The 16,641-nt window shown below is 42.1% G+C and overlaps 2 protein-coding genes across 4 annotated transcripts in view; both read left to right on the top strand.

The window, feature by feature from the left end:
* The window catches only part of trim9 (tripartite motif containing 9), a 16,882-nt gene extending 11,153 nt beyond the window's left edge, over positions 1-5,729 (top strand). The window contains exons 4-11 of one of the 2 annotated variants that reach the window (XM_027019822.3): positions 175-285; positions 578-731; positions 1,093-1,238; positions 1,756-1,894; positions 2,590-2,628; positions 2,903-3,206; positions 3,337-3,499; positions 3,799-5,729. In XM_027019822.3, the coding sequence (XP_026875623.1) occupies positions 175-285; positions 578-731; positions 1,093-1,238; positions 1,756-1,894; positions 2,590-2,628; positions 2,903-3,206; positions 3,337-3,499; positions 3,799-3,876 (1,134 nt within the window). In that variant the 3' untranslated portion in view covers positions 3,877-5,729. The remainder of the gene's footprint in view (positions 1-174; positions 286-577; positions 732-1,092; positions 1,239-1,755; positions 1,895-2,589; positions 2,629-2,902; positions 3,207-3,336; positions 3,500-3,798) is intronic. The other variant, XM_027019823.3, reaches the window with a different exon arrangement.
* On the top strand, positions 5,442-15,750 carry pygl (phosphorylase, glycogen, liver). Of its 2 annotated transcripts, none has more exons than XM_081724798.1 (21): positions 5,442-5,548; positions 5,788-5,953; positions 6,702-6,803; positions 7,120-7,198; positions 8,129-8,232; positions 9,325-9,456; positions 9,556-9,667; positions 9,778-9,860; positions 10,119-10,256; positions 10,436-10,528; positions 10,821-10,967; positions 11,032-11,195; positions 11,447-11,561; positions 11,730-11,831; positions 12,882-13,029; positions 13,253-13,311; positions 13,413-13,554; positions 13,735-13,942; positions 14,030-14,164; positions 14,311-14,377; positions 14,544-15,750. In XM_081724798.1, the coding sequence occupies exons 3-21, from the start codon at positions 6,732-6,734 to the stop codon at positions 14,730-14,732; spliced, it is 2,289 nt and encodes a 762-aa protein (XP_081580924.1). In that variant the 5' UTR covers positions 5,442-5,548; positions 5,788-5,953; positions 6,702-6,731; the 3' UTR covers positions 14,733-15,750. The 2 variants fall into 2 exon arrangements, with proteins under 2 accessions (XP_081580924.1, XP_026875610.2); XM_027019809.3 differs by having other exon boundaries at positions 5,788-6,144.
* Positions 15,751-16,641: the final 891 nt, after the last annotated feature.

Raw genomic sequence — 16,641 nt, 5'->3', positions numbered from 1 at the left:
AAAGTGTGTCAGAAAGTGTTTAACATCTGCCTCTTCTCTTCCCTCTCCTTTTCTCTTTGCTCTGTTTTTCTTACTACATCCCACTTTTCCTCACACCACCTATCTATCTATCTATCTATCTATCTATCTATCTATCTATCTATCTATCTATCTATCTATCTATCTATCTATCAGGTGGTGCGCGATCAGATATCTCACTGTACAGTGAAGTTGAGGCAGACGACAGGGTTGATGGAGTACTGCCTGGAGGTCATCAAAGAGAACGACCCCAGCGGGTTCCTGCAGGTCACCTAGGCTACGCTTCCCCTATGTCTGCTCTCACAGTACAATGCTATAAAAATACCATTCGTAAAAGCATAGCATTAGACATCGCTAACTGTTGTAGAGCACATTACTGCATTATAACCTCATAATGGCAGTCGTAAATATGGAATACTCATAAAAATAGATTTCCACAAAAAGAAAACACCATTATAAGCAAGGGTTTCTCTCGCATGCTAATAAGGCTATGCATGACCAAACATTTAGAGGTGTGTGTGTGTGTGTGTGTGTGTGTGTGTGTGTGTGTGTTGTGTAGATCTCTGATGCGCTGATTCGCAGAGTGCATATGACGGAAGGCCAGTGGGGTAAGGGCACTCTCACGCCACGTATGACCAGCGACTTTGACCTGACCCTGGACAGCGGCCCATTACTGCAGACCATCCATCAGCTTGACTTTGTTCAGATGAAGGGTGAGACCAAACGTAGGATGGCAGCAGGAGTGTGTGTGTGTGTGTGTGTGTGTGTGTGTGTGTGTCTGTGTCTGTGTATGTGTATGTTTGTATTTCTGTGTGTGCGCACACATGCGTATGTCTGCTGATAAACATGAGTGTGTATATGTGTTCGGGCGTGGCCGTTTGTGTGTGTGTGTATGTGGGATGAGTGTATGCGTGCATGTACTGATACCTTGATGCATGTGTATGTAGGTGTGTGTCTGTTTTTTATGTATGTGTGAGGATGCACAAGTGCTGCTCCACTGATGTTTGTATATGTGTAGTCACCGTTTTGCTGATGCACTGATGTACTTCTCTGTTGATGCTTGTGTGTGAGCAGTGCCAGCAGCCCCGATCCTGCAGCTGGAGGAGTGCTGTAGTCAGACTAACAGTGCCACTCTGTCATGGAAACAGCCTCCCCTCTCCACCGTCGCAGTAGATGGCTACATACTGGAGCTGGATGATGGCAGCGGAGGCCAATTCAGAGTGAGTGTTGCTCACATGCGCACAGAAACACCAATATCTACACAAACATGTCATTACACACATTCATGAGTGTATATACATAAATATGCACTCACCTACGCAATTTCCCTTGGAGTTAATAGAGTTATATCCAACTATCTATTAGAAGCACTCTCACTGGTTTAGGCTCATATTATTTCTGTGTGACAAGATGCATGTTTGATCTCTTTTACAGCATATTGCTATTTATACACATCTTAATAGGCTGCTACAGATACACATTCTCTCGTGCGCGCGCACACACGCACACGCACGCACGCACGCACACACACACACACACACACACACACACTCTAAACAGGCCATGCTCTCTTTTGGGCACCCAGGTTCTTGTGTTCTCGTTTCTGCTCCAGTTTTTCAAAGCCTGACTACTGAAGCCAGGCTCTGTGCTTGCTGTAGCCATGCTACAGGTCTGTTGTTTCTTATAGTACAAAACGTGATTCAGTGAAATGTTGATTGCTGTGTGTGCACTCTACAGGAAGTGTACGTTGGCACGGAGACGATCTGCACGGTGGACGGGCTTCACTTCAACAGCACGTACAAGTCACGCGTGAAAGCCTTCAATGCCAGCGGAGTCGGGCAGTACAGCAAAACCCTGGTCATGCAGACCTCCGAGAGTGAGTACCATTACCTGTGCTGCTGCAAACGCACGCACACACACACCTATGCACACACACACCTGCTCGCTTTGCCATTAGATATGCTTGCCTCTTGAACGGAAGCTGGATGGTGTTCAGTTTTTGGCAGCTAAGATTTGTCTGAAGAAGTGTGTAGCCAGAAAAGCACCAAGCTGAACTCAGATGATGCTTTTATCTGTCTTGGTACTGCTGTCTGCATAAACGGTGTAAAATAGATACAGCTTACAGTTAAAACCTGCTGTTATAAAGCCTTTATGAATGCTATGCTTTGCCTAAAAACTACTACATGAATGAAAAAGAGCAGGAAGTTAAAGTTTCACTTTAATAGTATACATCCACTATTAACCACTTTACTGTTTATGGGAAAGTGAACCTTTAACTCTCAAATTCATTATAATATATTATAGAGATATAGTATCTGGGTAGAAAAAATAGGATTTTTAGCACGTTGCGTTAAGACTAATACATTATACCATGCTTCTAAAGGCTTTATGACTGTTGTGTTTTGTGAGATGAGTCACTGAGCAGATCCAGCTTCCCTGATCAACTGCTTTGCTTTCCTCTCTCCCATCAACCCCGTTTCTATCACTCTGTCCTTCTTTTTTGTTTCTCACCCCTCACTCCCCTCTTTTATACCCCCTACTCCCTCTCTCTCTCTGTCTCTCTCACCTCAGCTGGACTTCCCCCATGTGATATTAAAACTCTAGCTGCAGGTATGGATGGCCTTCTTAACACAATCCTCTTCCTCCTCTTCTTCATCATTTTTACCTCCATATTTGCTAGCACCCTTCTACACCTTCTTTGAGTTGCCATGTTGCTCGTGTTTGTCTCGTGTTTGTCTGTTCCGTGTGTATGCACGTGATTTTGGATTGGAGTGTGTTCCTCATTAACACTTGTCAGTCAGGCCCATAATGTCTTATGTAGTATACAGCTCAGGTCAGTGGTCAGAGTATAACATGTGGGTTTGTGTTTCTCTCCTTTCTGCAGTTGCCTGGTTCACATTTGACCCAGCATCAGCCCATCCTGACATTGTACTATCCAATGACAACCTGACAGTCACGTGCAGTAGTTATGACGACCGTGTAGTCATGGGCAACACAGCCTTCTCCCGTGGTGTACATTACTGGGAGATCATCATCGATCGCTACGACAACCACCCAGACCCCGCATTTGGGATTGCCCGGGGCGACGTGTTGAAAGACGTGATGCTGGGGAAGGATGACAAGGCTTGGGCCATGTATGTGGACAACAATCGCTCCTGGTTCATGCACAATAATTCCCACACCAACAGGTAAGCAGGGGGTAGGGTGTTTTCAAAAATGCCACCACAAGAATGTCAGTCTGGGCATGTGAGTCTATGTGTGTGACTGTGAACATCTTGTCTGAGAATCACATACACTCTCTCTCTCTCTCTCTCGCAGGACTGATGGAGGGATATGTAAAGGGGCGACTGTGGGTGTGCTGTTGGATTTCTCACGCGGGATCCTGTTATTTCTTATCAACGATGAGCAGCAGGGTCCTGTTGCCTTTGATGCTCTAGAGGGCCTTTACTACCCCGCCATCAGCCTCAACCGCAACGTTCAGGTAACAGAGTCACTAACACGGGCATACCGACAAGACATGGGGTTGACATGGGAGACGTTGAGGGCTTCATACTTCAAATGTATATTAGGCCATTTTGGTTTGTTCTGGCAGTAGCAGAAATCATTGCAAAAACATTTAGTGTTGCTATTGGACTCCATCACAAACTTAGAGTGGTCAACTATCCTAAAATAAAACTGATAAAAAAAACTATACTCTTGACTGTGCAATTAGTAAGTCTGATATTTACCTTAGTATTCTGTTTGATCTCAATGCCACATTTCTGCTGTGTGTTTATGCAGGTTACTCTTCACACTGGACTGCCCATTCCAGATTTCTATACACCAGGAGAGTCAGAGCCTTCAGGCTCTGTCTGTTAAAGATGGACACAACGACGAACTCATTGAACCACACACACACACACACACACACACACACACACACACACACAAATGCATATGGATGGATAAGACAAAATAATAATCAGTCTAAAGCTGTTTGTGTGCAGTGCTACTGCACACATACACACAAAGTGCACTGTTACTTTTACTTTGAACAAGCTCACTCTAATAATGTCCAGTAGGGGGACACAGAAAGCAGAACAGAAAAATTGAGCCTCTGACTGGGGATATTTGTTACTTATGGCACCATATTCCAAATTTATGTATTTCAAGTCTCATGTGGCCCAGGGCAAACATTCGCTAGTAAATGTTCTGTCCTGTGCTTTTATTCCACTTTATGATTGGCACTTTAATTGAAAAAGTATGAAATACTTCTCACAGAACAGACCAAATGACCAATGATGAAGCAGACTGGTATCTAGACAACAGTTCTATTACACATATTTTTATTATTATTATTACAGTCTTGTCGGTGCTAATGTGTATAGACGTGTGTCTCTGTTTCTATCAGCAACAGAGTCCAGGCAGATTTTGTACTTTTATTCATAATCAAATATTCTCTGCAGAGGTAAATGTGTCGAGACAAATTATGGGTGTATAAAGAATATAGGATTTAACCTTTATGATTTTCAAATAGAGTTTACCATTATAAATTTAAATTGTTGGCTAAGGTCAGTATAATGTGTTGAATGTTAATTCACGCATTTGAGGCCGACAGAAGTGTGCGTATGGGCTTTTTTGCAGAAATTTGAGGATATTTGGCTGTCACACACTATTAACTCACTTATTGCACACAACTGAGCTCTACTTTAACTCTACAAATGCTTTGTCAAATGGAGCTTTGAAAATCAGAAATTGGAGTATGAACTCTAATTCCACTGCGCCCTCGTTACAGACATGTTACCTTGCTGAATCAGTCCCAGTCCCACTGAGTTTATTGAGGAGAGTCATGAAGTTTAACAGTAATCAATAAAAACTCTCTCACACACACACACACACACACACAATCCCATCATCCTTCCATAATTTGGTGTGCAGACACACATTAAAGGAATGCACCATACTCTCTTTGCCTCCCTCTCTGTCTGTCTGTCTGTCTGTCTGTCTGTCTGTCTGTCTGTGTATCGATCTTTGTTTCTGTCTGTGTTTCTGTTCCTTGTTTGTTACTGCCTAAGAGCTGTACAGGCTAAACTTTATTGAAAAACTGGTGCTGCTTCTATTTATAAGTCTGAAAATTACAGTAGAATATATAGATTCTATATTTGTGATATTAACTGCAATATATAACAGCACAGCTGTAAATCCAAAAGAGAAAAAAACTCATTCATGAACTGGCAATATGTATGTTGTAGAAGTGTTAGGAGACTCTGGGTGGATGAGTCCACAATTCACTGGACGTTGGACATTCTGGCTGTTATGCTTTTGTGCAATGTGATATCGGGCTCTGTTTGCATAAGCAGACATGGGTAGCCCACTTGTACAGAAACTGAACTTGTCAACCCACTGGCACAAGTACATTCCTTCGACTGATGAACTACAGTTTGGTTAAGTGTAAAAATGCCTATAAATGGACAACAGTATTCCAGACTGTTGAGGTGTCTGTAAATGGGCTTGAACAGGAAGGTGAATCTGTGGCTGTCAGTGGTAGAAGGTAATTTTATTTTCTTTATTATAAACCCCCAATGCCCTAATGTGAATAAAAGTTGTATTATTATTATTATTATTATTATTATTATTATTATTATTATTATCGCTGTTTCTTGCCTATTATGTACTGGCGCATTGTGCATTCTGTAACCGTATAGTATATTAAATAAACTGGTTGAGTGGAATGAATGTGTGGTTTTTAAGACGGCTGAGCCCGTAAACAAACCTCTACGTTCTCTACAGCAACCACTAAGAGAGAGGGAGGTCCAACCCCCCCGCCCTTCACTTAAATCAAGGTCTTAAAGTTCATGCCAGAGTTGCGCACATTGCTGAACGACCGTCCCGTCTACCTGCAGCATGGCTACTCCGCTCACAGACCAGGAAAAACGGAAACAGATAAGCATAAGAGGTATTGTCGGGGTAGAGAATGTCGCAGAGTTGAAAAGGGGCTTTAATCGCCACTTGCATTTCACTTTAGTGAAAGACAGAAACGTTGCCACGCCGCGAGACTATTACTTCGCTCTCGCGCACACGGTGAGGGATCACCTTGTTGGTCGTTGGATCAGGACGCAACAATTTTATTATGAAACGGACCCGAAGGTGAGGCCTGGATTCAGACCCTCTGATATAATCCCTTTTGTTTGTCAAAGAGCACGACGATACTGAATCGCTCAATCTTTTCCAAAAGATGTCTTCTTGGATGTTGCGGTTAATGACTCAAAAACAGTAGAATTTTATTCTTCTCAGGGAATAGGTATTGGCACGGTCGTTCTCCTACAGCTGTCTTGAATTTAAAGTGTGCAAGGAAAAACGGAGCAATGGCACACCCCTGCTGATTCACCCACCCCAGCTTCATTATGTGCGTCAGTCCCAGTCAGGAGTATATGACGACTGCGATGCAACCGCAGATCTTCGCTCATGATAAAGTCAAAGTAGCTGTTATAAAACGCCGAAATGCAGTACGCCTATCTACCAGAGACAGATAAACTGGGAGCCACGGGCCCCATTTGCCTCCAGACCGGGTGGCACGAACAAAAAATAAAAGCAAATTAACAGTGAACACCGACATGAGTTTTTATTATTTGTTTAGAACCATAATGGAACTTTCCATTGCATGTCATGCCAGTTCATTTCAAACATGTACCTGTGTCTTGCAGCGTGTGTATTACCTTTCTCTTGAGTTTTATATGGGGAGAGCGCTACAGAACACCATGATCAGTTTGGGACTTCAGAATGCCTGTGATGAGGCCATCTACCAGGTGAGTGGTGCTGTGTGTCTGTCTGTGTGTATTGTTTATATATGAGAGGGAGAGGGAGAGAGAGAGAGAGAGAGAGAGAGAGAGAGAGAGAGAGAGAGAGAGAGAGAGAGAGAGAGAGAGAGAGAGAGAGAGAGAGAGAGAGAGAGAGAGAGAGAGAGAGAGAGAGAGAGAGAGAGAAACCGGGAGCACAGATTGCCTTGTTACTGGGTACATTGTATGTTTGCTGCTCTCTGATCCAAAAAGGGATAAATTGCTAACTTGCTTCTCTCTCTCTCTCTCTCTCTCTCTCTCTCTCTCTCTCTCTCTCTCTCTCTAGTTGGGCTTGGATATGGAGGATTTAGAGGATATGGAGGAGGATGCTGGGTTGGGAAATGGAGGACTGGGTCGGCTGGCAGGTCTCCCACTCTCTCCCTCTCTCTCTCTCCTCTCTCTCTCTCTCTCTCTCTCTCTCTCTCTCACTCTCTCTCTCTCTCTCTCACTCTCTCTCTCTTCCCCTCACTCTCTCTCTCCCTCTCACTCTCTCTCTCTCTCTCTCTCTCACTCTCTCTCTCTCTCTCTCTCACTCTCTCTCTTTCTCTCTCTCACTCTCTCTCTCCCTCTCTCTCTCTCTCTCTCCCTCTCTCTCTCACTTTCTCCCTCTCTCCCTCTCTCTCTCTCTCTCCTACCTTATTAGCTCTGTCTCTCCTCCTCCTTTCTCACTGGCCTCATTAAGAGGCCTCCTTGTCCCAAAAGTAGAATGAAAGAATGAATACACAAGCCTTTGGCAGTGTCAGTCTGTTCATGTGTAATTTTGTACATTTGTACATTTTTTTGGGGGGGGGTGGATACAGTGAGTACAGTGAGTTTCCCTGGAAGGAGAAATGAATTGAACAAACCTCAGAAAAGTGTCCTGTAAAATGCACACACACACACACACACACACACACACACACACACACACACATACACAAAAAAAAAATAAAAAATTATATATATATATATATATATATATATATATATATATATATATATATATATATATATATATATATAAACTCTCATTCCCTTCAAATCACATTTTTCTTATAACCCCTGACCTCATGATGTTCATTTTTGTAATGTACAGTGTAGATGGAGCATCATTGTACACTTTTGTTCTCAAAGCTGGATTCATTCAGTGATCTCAGACAAATATGGCATCAGATCGGTTCTAAATATACAGAATATTAATTGCAAATTTGCTTTATGCACTTACATGCTGATTACAGTTAACTATGATTCAATATCAAATTGGCGCAATGACAACTGTGATCCAAAATCTTTCATGTTGATCAAATTGTTTGTAGCATGTTTTCTCGACTCCATGGCAACACTGGGCTTGGCTGCATATGGTTATGGGATCCGCTATGAGTACGGAATCTTCAACCAGAAAATCAAAGATGGCTGGCAGGTAAACTAGCTGATTTCAAACTTACTGTCCCTGCTGACCCTCATTGTTTTGTTTGAGCATTTGCCAGATCTATCAGAAGCTAATAGAGCCCTCTGGAAGTGTCATTTCACATACCATCACACATTGTTTTTTGTTTGACAGTTCAAACACAGAAACATGCACATATACACACATTGGAGCTGTGTCTACAATACAGAGGAGCTATTACAGAGATAATGCAAAGCAGCTGTTGTTTCATTAGAGGCAAATTTCCCCCAACCCACCCCAACACACACACACACACCTCCAACATACATCCCAAGGCTATCCCTCAACCCTGCAGGTCACTGGCCCATTGGAAAGTGACTTTATATAACGGTCCGATTTAGTGTAGGTTAATTTGTAATCGGTTAGCTTTGTCTTCTGCAATCTTGTCACAACCTTGAATAAACAGTCACTGGTAATGATTTGCGTGTGTATGTGTGTGTGTGTGTGTGAGTGTAGATAGATGCATGTTCACCCTGGTCAGTGTGCACCACTGATTTTATTTTTATTTTTCTTGTTGAACGTCGGGGTATCGAGGTTAGGAGTTTAACCTCTGAGTACACAAGGTTCATGCTGCTGATAACAGTGAACCAATAGTATCAACACGCTTCAATCTTCTGGTGGTTGTTTTTGAGTTATACACCACAGGGTCAGAGGGTATGTGTGTGTGTCTGTGTGTCTGTGTGTTGCTGGTTTTCTAGTAATCTTTTTAGTGCAAACATGCATACCTGAACTTTATCCAGTGTGCTCATTCAACCTGTGTGGTGATATGGATAAAAGTTATTAATCTAGAATTTATCAAATTAATAATATTTCGAATTTGCATATTAATGTTCTTTAGATAACAAAGTTATCTAAAGGTGCTTTCAACCACCAAACAGTAAAACATTACCTGAAACAACAAAAAAGTTTAATTGAATACCTTTCAAAACAACAAGTAAATGAAATGTGTTTTGTAATTAGTGACATTCCTTAGTGAGATTAATTTCTACCACTGTTATGCACCTTTCATTAATCATTTAAGATATATACGGATACCTACATTAAATGTATGGTTTGATCGTTAAGGTGGAGGAGGCTGATGATTGGCTGAGGTATGGGAATCCATGGGAAAAGGCCCGCCCTGAGTACATGCTTCCGGTGCATTTCTATGGACGAGTGGAAGAGACTGAGGAGGGACCCAGATGGGTTGACACGCAGGTACCAGCACTTCACAAACAACAAGTACACCTACTGCAACTATACTTGGTGGAGGATTTCTGAGTAAGGGCGATATTGTGTGTGATTTCTTGTCTTTAGGTGGTATTGGCTATGCCCTATGATACTCCCATTCCTGGCTACATGAACAATACTGTGAACACCATGAGACTGTGGTCTGCCCGTGCTCCCAATGACTTCAGCCTCCGAGACTGTAGGTGACAAAGATATGCATCTGAAGATGTGATTTAATATTTATTATTTATGGCTTCTAAAGAAATGCACAAGAATTATATGCTTTCACTTTTATTGTTTTATCTCCAGTCAATGTTGGTGATTACATTCAGGCTGTTCTGGACAGAAACCTGGCTGAGAACATCTCCCGAGTGCTTTACCCCAATGACAATGTGAGTTTTGCTCTGAGTGACTATTATTCACTCAGTTTAAACAGCGCTGTGTGTAATTAAATAATGTTTTGCTGGCTATAAAGACACGTGTTTCTTGGTCCTTCCTACCCAAATTAAAGTGCAGCATTAAACCTTGGAAGATAAAAATTGCAGAACAATGTTGAGCCACGCTGCATTTAACTGAATATGAGCTGTGACCTTGATAGCTGACTTTCTACAAGAGATTACATTAGTAGTGCTGTGTTGTGGATGTTGTAGTTTTTTGAAGGTAAGGAGCTGCGACTAAAGCAGGAGTATTTTGTGGTGGCAGCAACGCTGCAGGATGTGATTCGACGATTCAAGACCTCGAGGAAGAATAGCTCCACCCCTCTATCTTTTGAAAGCTTCCCTGATAAGGTGTATGAAGGTTCCCCTACCACCACAGTATATTTTATATCTTTCCTCCTGTACTGTGCACAGTTCATCTGCTTTGAACACTGTATTGCACGTTGCCACTGAGCTCGGGTAATTCTGGCAGTGCAATTTATGACTATAGAGGAAATAGAGTTAAAATGGTGCCTGCGCGTGTGTCTCAGGTGGCCATCCAATTGAATGACACTCATCCTGCTATGGCCATCCCTGAGCTCATGAGGATCTTTGTGGACATTGAGAAACTGGAGTGGGACACGGTGAGAGATGCACACTCGTATAGATGTGAGGGAAGGACATGAGTGTGACTGTGAAGGCAGATGTGCTTGACTGCTGTGCATGAGTATATTACAGATGTTACACACATCTTCATTACTTGGCTGCTGCAGGTTTGAGAACGATGTACATTTAGAAGCAACTTGTGTGAATTCTAAAGCCTTCATTCCACACTGTCAACACTATATAGTTCAGAAACGATATTGTTTTTTATAAACCCTTGTATGTTTTGGTTTGTAATTAATTATAATTACATTTGTGTGTGGGTGGGTGTAGGCATGGGATCTCACTAAGCGCACGTTTGCATACACCAATCACACAGTGCTGCCCGAGGCGCTGGAGCGCTGGCCAGTTCAGCTCCTGGAGACACTCCTACCACGCCATTTACAGATCATATACCGGATCAACCAGATCCATTTGGATGTAAGTACACACACACACATTCATATTCAATATGAAACAAACCTGACTATGACTGTATGTGTAGCACATAGCATCCTTGTTCCCGGGGGATATGGGTCGTTTGCGCAAGATGTCTCTAGTGGAGGAGGAGTGGGGAAGAAGAGTGAACATGGCTCACCTCTGCATTGTAGGCTCGCACGCCGTTAATGGCGTTGCCGAGATCCACTCCAAGATCATCAAAACAGACACGTGAGTCATACACACACACGTACACACACACACACACACACTCTGTCTCCAGCATGATCAAAACTGACATTACCGCATATACATACAGACTCAGACTAACATTTTTAGAAAAGTCATGAGTGTCACATGTGCGCGTGTATAACTGACATAACAGATATCAATATTGCCTCAACTATATGCTTTTATAGTTACATACATCAACACAACTGTCACAGTCGACACATGTACAGATTGATATGTTTTCCTTGCAGATTCCGCGACTTCAGTGAACTGGAACCAGAAAAGTTCCAGAACAAAACAAATGGAATCACACCAAGACGTTGGCTTCTCCTTTGTAACCCAGGCCTGGCAGATCTGATTGCAGAGGTAACAAACACACACAACACAACACAACTAAACATAGTTTCTTTCTCTTAATCAAAACACATACAAACACTTCCAAATACTGAAAGAATCATTGAGAATGCTGTCCTGACTTTTTTTTTTGTTGTTGTTTTTGTTGTTTTCTAATGTTCTGGTTGTCTGTGTGTGCAGGCAATTGGAGAGGACTACGTGAAAGACCTGACACAGTTACAGAAGCTAAATGATCTAGTGGACGTTGATGCATTCATCAGAGATGTTGCTAAAGTTAAACAGGTTGGAGCACACACACAGGAGAGATGCAGAATGTCTGGAGTGCTGCGTACCCTTCAAATACATCGCGTTGGATGTGGGTGCATGAGTACAGTTGTTGTAAAACTAGCTGAATACGTGGGGTGCTGTTATTGTCTGTGGAAAATAAAGGCAGTGAAGGGTAGGGCTGGGTGAAAGTATCAATATAAATGTATCAATATATTGCGAATACACTCGTACTGATATGTGAATGGATACAGTAACGGCTGTAACGATATTATGAGCATTTATAGTGTTTGCTATAGAGCAGTGGTAGGTTGCCAGTTCAAACGCCACTAACCGCTAAGTTGCTACTGCAGGGCCCCTGAGCAAGGACCTTAACCCTCAATTGCTTTGAAAAGTCGCTTTGGATAACATGGTCGCTCAGTGGTTAAGGTAGTTGACTAGTAATCAGAAGGTTGCCAGTTCAAGCCCCACCGCCAGGTTGCCACAGTTGGCCCCTTGAACCAGGCCCTTAACCCTCAATTGCTCAAGTTGTGTTCAGTCGTAACTGTTAGACGCTTTAGATAAAAAGCATCGGATGTAAATGTAAATGATGCGTTCAAATGCAGTATTTGCAATGTCCAGCAGGTGGCGTTGGATCATTAACCCTTTTTTAAGGGCATGCACTTTCAGTCAGCTACTTAAAAAATTAATGCTGACATTTTGGTTAAATGTGGATGTAAAATGTTAATTTAATAATTTTAATAATATTAAAATCATTTCCTGATAGTGGGAGGTTAGAAGCTATTGGCTGTATTTATGAATTATATTTTTGTTTGTTTTTCTGTTTATGGGTACTTTTGATATTAACTCTGTCTATTGATTGTGTTATTGGTCTTTGTTATTATTTATTAACGTATTATTTTTAAGAAATAATAAAATCTTGATGCATATCGTTACTGGCAATACTAGTCTAGCCTGTGTTATGTAATCATACATGCACTAATAAAATGTAAGCATGAGTTTATTTATGAATACATTCATTTTGTGAATGCATTCATTTATGTTCATTCATTTTTATCTTGTGTTTAGGACAATAAGCTCAAGTTTGCTCAGTATCTGGAGAGAGAGTGCCAGGTGAAGATTAATCCTGCATCTATATTTGATGTTCACGTGAAGAGGATTCATGAGTACAAACGGCAGCTCCTTAATTGCCTTCATGTCATCACAATGTACAACCGTATGTGCACACACACACACACACACAGAGACAGTCCACTCATTCATCATCTGCCTCTGCTGTGCACATGTACAACTGCATGTACATGTCCTGACTCCCCAGCTGGGTGTACATTGTCATGCTCACTTGTCAGCATGCTCAGAGTGCTATAGTGTAAATGATTGATTATATGCTGGGCGTGACACTCCTCTAAAAGCTGTGATGATGCATTACCTCCTCACAGGCATCAAGACCAACCCAGCTGCACCATTTGTAGCACGCACTGTCATTATAGGGGGCAAGGTAAAACACACACGCACACATGCACATACAGCTACGCACAGTTTCTCGTTCCCTCTTTTCCATTCTTAGTGTTAATTCCTATTTTGCGTTTGGGTGAATAGGCTGCTCCGGGATATCACATGGCTAAGATGATCATTAAGCTCATCACCTCTGTTGCTAATGTCGTCAATAAAGACCCGGTTATCGGCAATAAGCTGAAAGTCATTTTCCTGGAGAACTACAGAGTCTCTCTTGCAGAGAAAGGTAAAACTCCCACACTATACACTGTCCATTTACTCATAGTCACACTCCAGGTACTGTTTGTGGATGTGCATAATCATAGGCACGTGGATGTTCTTTTCAGTACACTGGCCTTTTCATTTTCATTATAACGCGTTTTTGTGTTTCTGTGTTGCTTGTGTGCATGTGTGCATTTGCACTCAGTGATACCTGCCACAGACCTGTCTGAGCAGATCTCCACCGCAGGCACAGAGGCATCAGGTACAGGGAACATGAAGTTCATGCTGAACGGCGCTCTGACCATCGGCACCATGGATGGGGCCAACGTGGAGATGGCGGAGGAGGCCGGCCAGGAAAACCTCTTCATCTTTGGCATGAGTGTGGAACAAGTGTTGGCTTTGGACCAGAAGGGGTATGGAGGGAACGGAAGGTGGGATTGTACGACGGAAGGCAGAAACATATGAGCTCATTCTAAGTGTGTTCGGTGTTCTTTGCGTAGCTATGACGCGATGCAGTACTACATGGCAATGCCAGAGCTGAAGCAGGTCATTGATCAGATTAAGACTGGCTTCTTCTCCCCCAAACACCCTGAGCTGTTCAATGACATCACTGACATGCTGTTCAAGCATGACCGGTAATTAATTTACACATACATTCTTCTCGTGCTCGCTTGCATGCAAAAGTACACACTTGAGATTTCTCACATACTTCACTCATACATAAATGCATCACACAGACTGCTCTAAAGGTATTAATAATTTCAGTTTAATTTTCTTTCAGTTTTAAGGTATTTGCTGACTATGAGTCATATGTCAAGTGTCAGGAGAGAGTCAGTGCTCTGTATCAGGTAAAGCACTATTGACACGCACACTTTCCCAGAATCCTCTCTAATGTGTCCTGCTTCATAACGCTCACTGCTTTCAATGCTGAGCTTACAAATACCTTTTGTACAGTATTACTACTTATATGACGAAATCTGTACTGGCTCTCTCTATATTTATTACGTGCTTCAGGATCAAAAGCAGTGGACTCAAATGGTGATTAAGAACATTGCTGCTTCTGGAAAATTCTCCAGTGACCGCACTATCACAGACTATGCCACCCAAATCTGGGGTGTGGAGCCGACTGACCTGAAGATCCCATCTCCAAGTGAGCCGCGTGAAGCTATTGAGGAAACTGCACGTGCGCTCCGCAAGATTTGAACACACGTTAGGATGTTACCACAGTACTACTTTAATGTTTTCAAAGTAATATTCAGCCAGTGCTACAACATTACCTCCCTGCAGATGTCTATAACTACTCAGTTTTCACATGATCTGAAACAGTGAATCATAAGTGACTGACATATGGTCCAAGCGCCACAATTATGAGTGATTGACATATGGGTCCAAGCTCCACAATCATGAGTGATTGACATATGGGTCCAAGCTCTACAAGGATGGAAAGGATTACAGCATTGTGAGATGCAGTATGTCAGGAAAATGAGTGTTACCAACTGTGCCAATTTCGTCACTTGAAATGGTTGCTCTGGTCCACACTGATTGGTCTCTTTTGCAAGTAAACAATGAAAGCATTGTGTAAATCAGTTTCTGATTAAGTGTTAACCGTATAATGACTACAGTGACACTTTAAGGTCAGTGACCTATACTGACTTCAGACCAGCGGACTCTGCTGCTTTAAAATCTCTAACCGCAAAGTACATTATATGATTTGTGGATGAGTAATTGTATTCCCCCATGTCACATCATTCCCACTATTAGACATAAGGGCATATTAGAGCAACCAAGCATCCTGCCACTGTATCTTTAAAATTCTTACACACACATACCACAACACATTCTCCTGCTGCCAATGGGGTACAGTGAAGTTACCCAATACGGCCGTAGCGATCGTTAGAAGACACTGCACAGCTGTAAACCACTAGTCCTAAAACACAGTGTGTGGCTACAGCAGTCACCGTCACGCACCTCCGTGCTTTGCTACTGCAGTACACGCGGTGCAGTGTGACTCAGTTCATGCAGTCATACTGAAGATTACAGTCCAGATCCACTGGGTGCCAACCATCTGCTCTGATTGGAACACACGTTAAAGCCTCTTCTGTGGCATCCTAGATATATTCTGAAGGTCACTTTCTTGATGCGATTTATGGGATTGTCAAAAGGGTGATTTAAATGCAATCTAATTGCATGTGGTAATGTAATATTTTAGACAATAGTTAAATAAAAATAAAACATACCTGTTTAAATGTACTTGTCCATTTCTTTAAAGGAGAATGATTCACTGCAGGGATGGATTAGCAGGCTATGGCCCCAGCTATAGAACAGCCACCTGTGCTTAACGTACTTGCCCCTAAACATCTGAGTAGATTTTGGCTGAAGCAAGTTATTTGCTCTGGACTCATATTGCCTTTCAAAGTTTTGCTATATAGTGAACATTTCTCTGTAAGAGTGATTATCTTAAAATACAGATTAGCCATGAAAAATGCTTTTTTTAACACACCAAGAGCTAATTGGGCAAGACATGCAAGTTCAACATTCCAACGTCTTTAAAAAAATAAGAGGTTTTACTGTGCAAAGGTTAAGAATTTAAGGATTCACTTCCAATACACATAGAATATATACAATACACAAAAACACACACACACATTTGGAAGTGGCCTGCAGAACATTCTCATGCTCTAAAATGTGTTTGGCAGGAAACTTGGGAGTGTTGCTGCAGTACTGCTGGGGTGGGGTTGGGGATGGTATTAGCAGATAAGGACAATCAGCACTGTGGGAGTTGAAACAAACCCTGATATAGATCAGACAGATGAGTTGCAAAAACCTATAAATACAGTAGTTACAAAAACCTTACCTGCGAGTAAAATAAAAGAAAACAACATACAGTACGTATTTGTTGTAATCACGCATATTTTCTGCTTCTTCATTTATTTTCTTTAACATTTGTCAACCACAGATGGCGCCAGAGAAGGCAAGTTCTAAATGTTATATGAACAGGTTGTGTAAGTACGTGCTGTGGCAGCAACCTGAGCCCTTCAGATGGTGTACTATATTGGTAGGAAAAAAAATAGATTCAGAACTTTGAGGCTGCAGGTTTTTGAAAATGCTGAAA

Source organism: Electrophorus electricus, chromosome 12 (genome assembly GCF_041902795.1).
Source record: "Electrophorus electricus isolate QZ-2024a chromosome 12, ASM4190279v1, whole genome shotgun sequence".
Classification (NCBI taxonomy): Eukaryota; Metazoa; Chordata; class Actinopteri; order Gymnotiformes; family Gymnotidae; genus Electrophorus; species Electrophorus electricus.
Note: the sequence above shows the minus strand (reverse complement) of the source record. Positions and strands in the feature narration are given on the sequence as shown.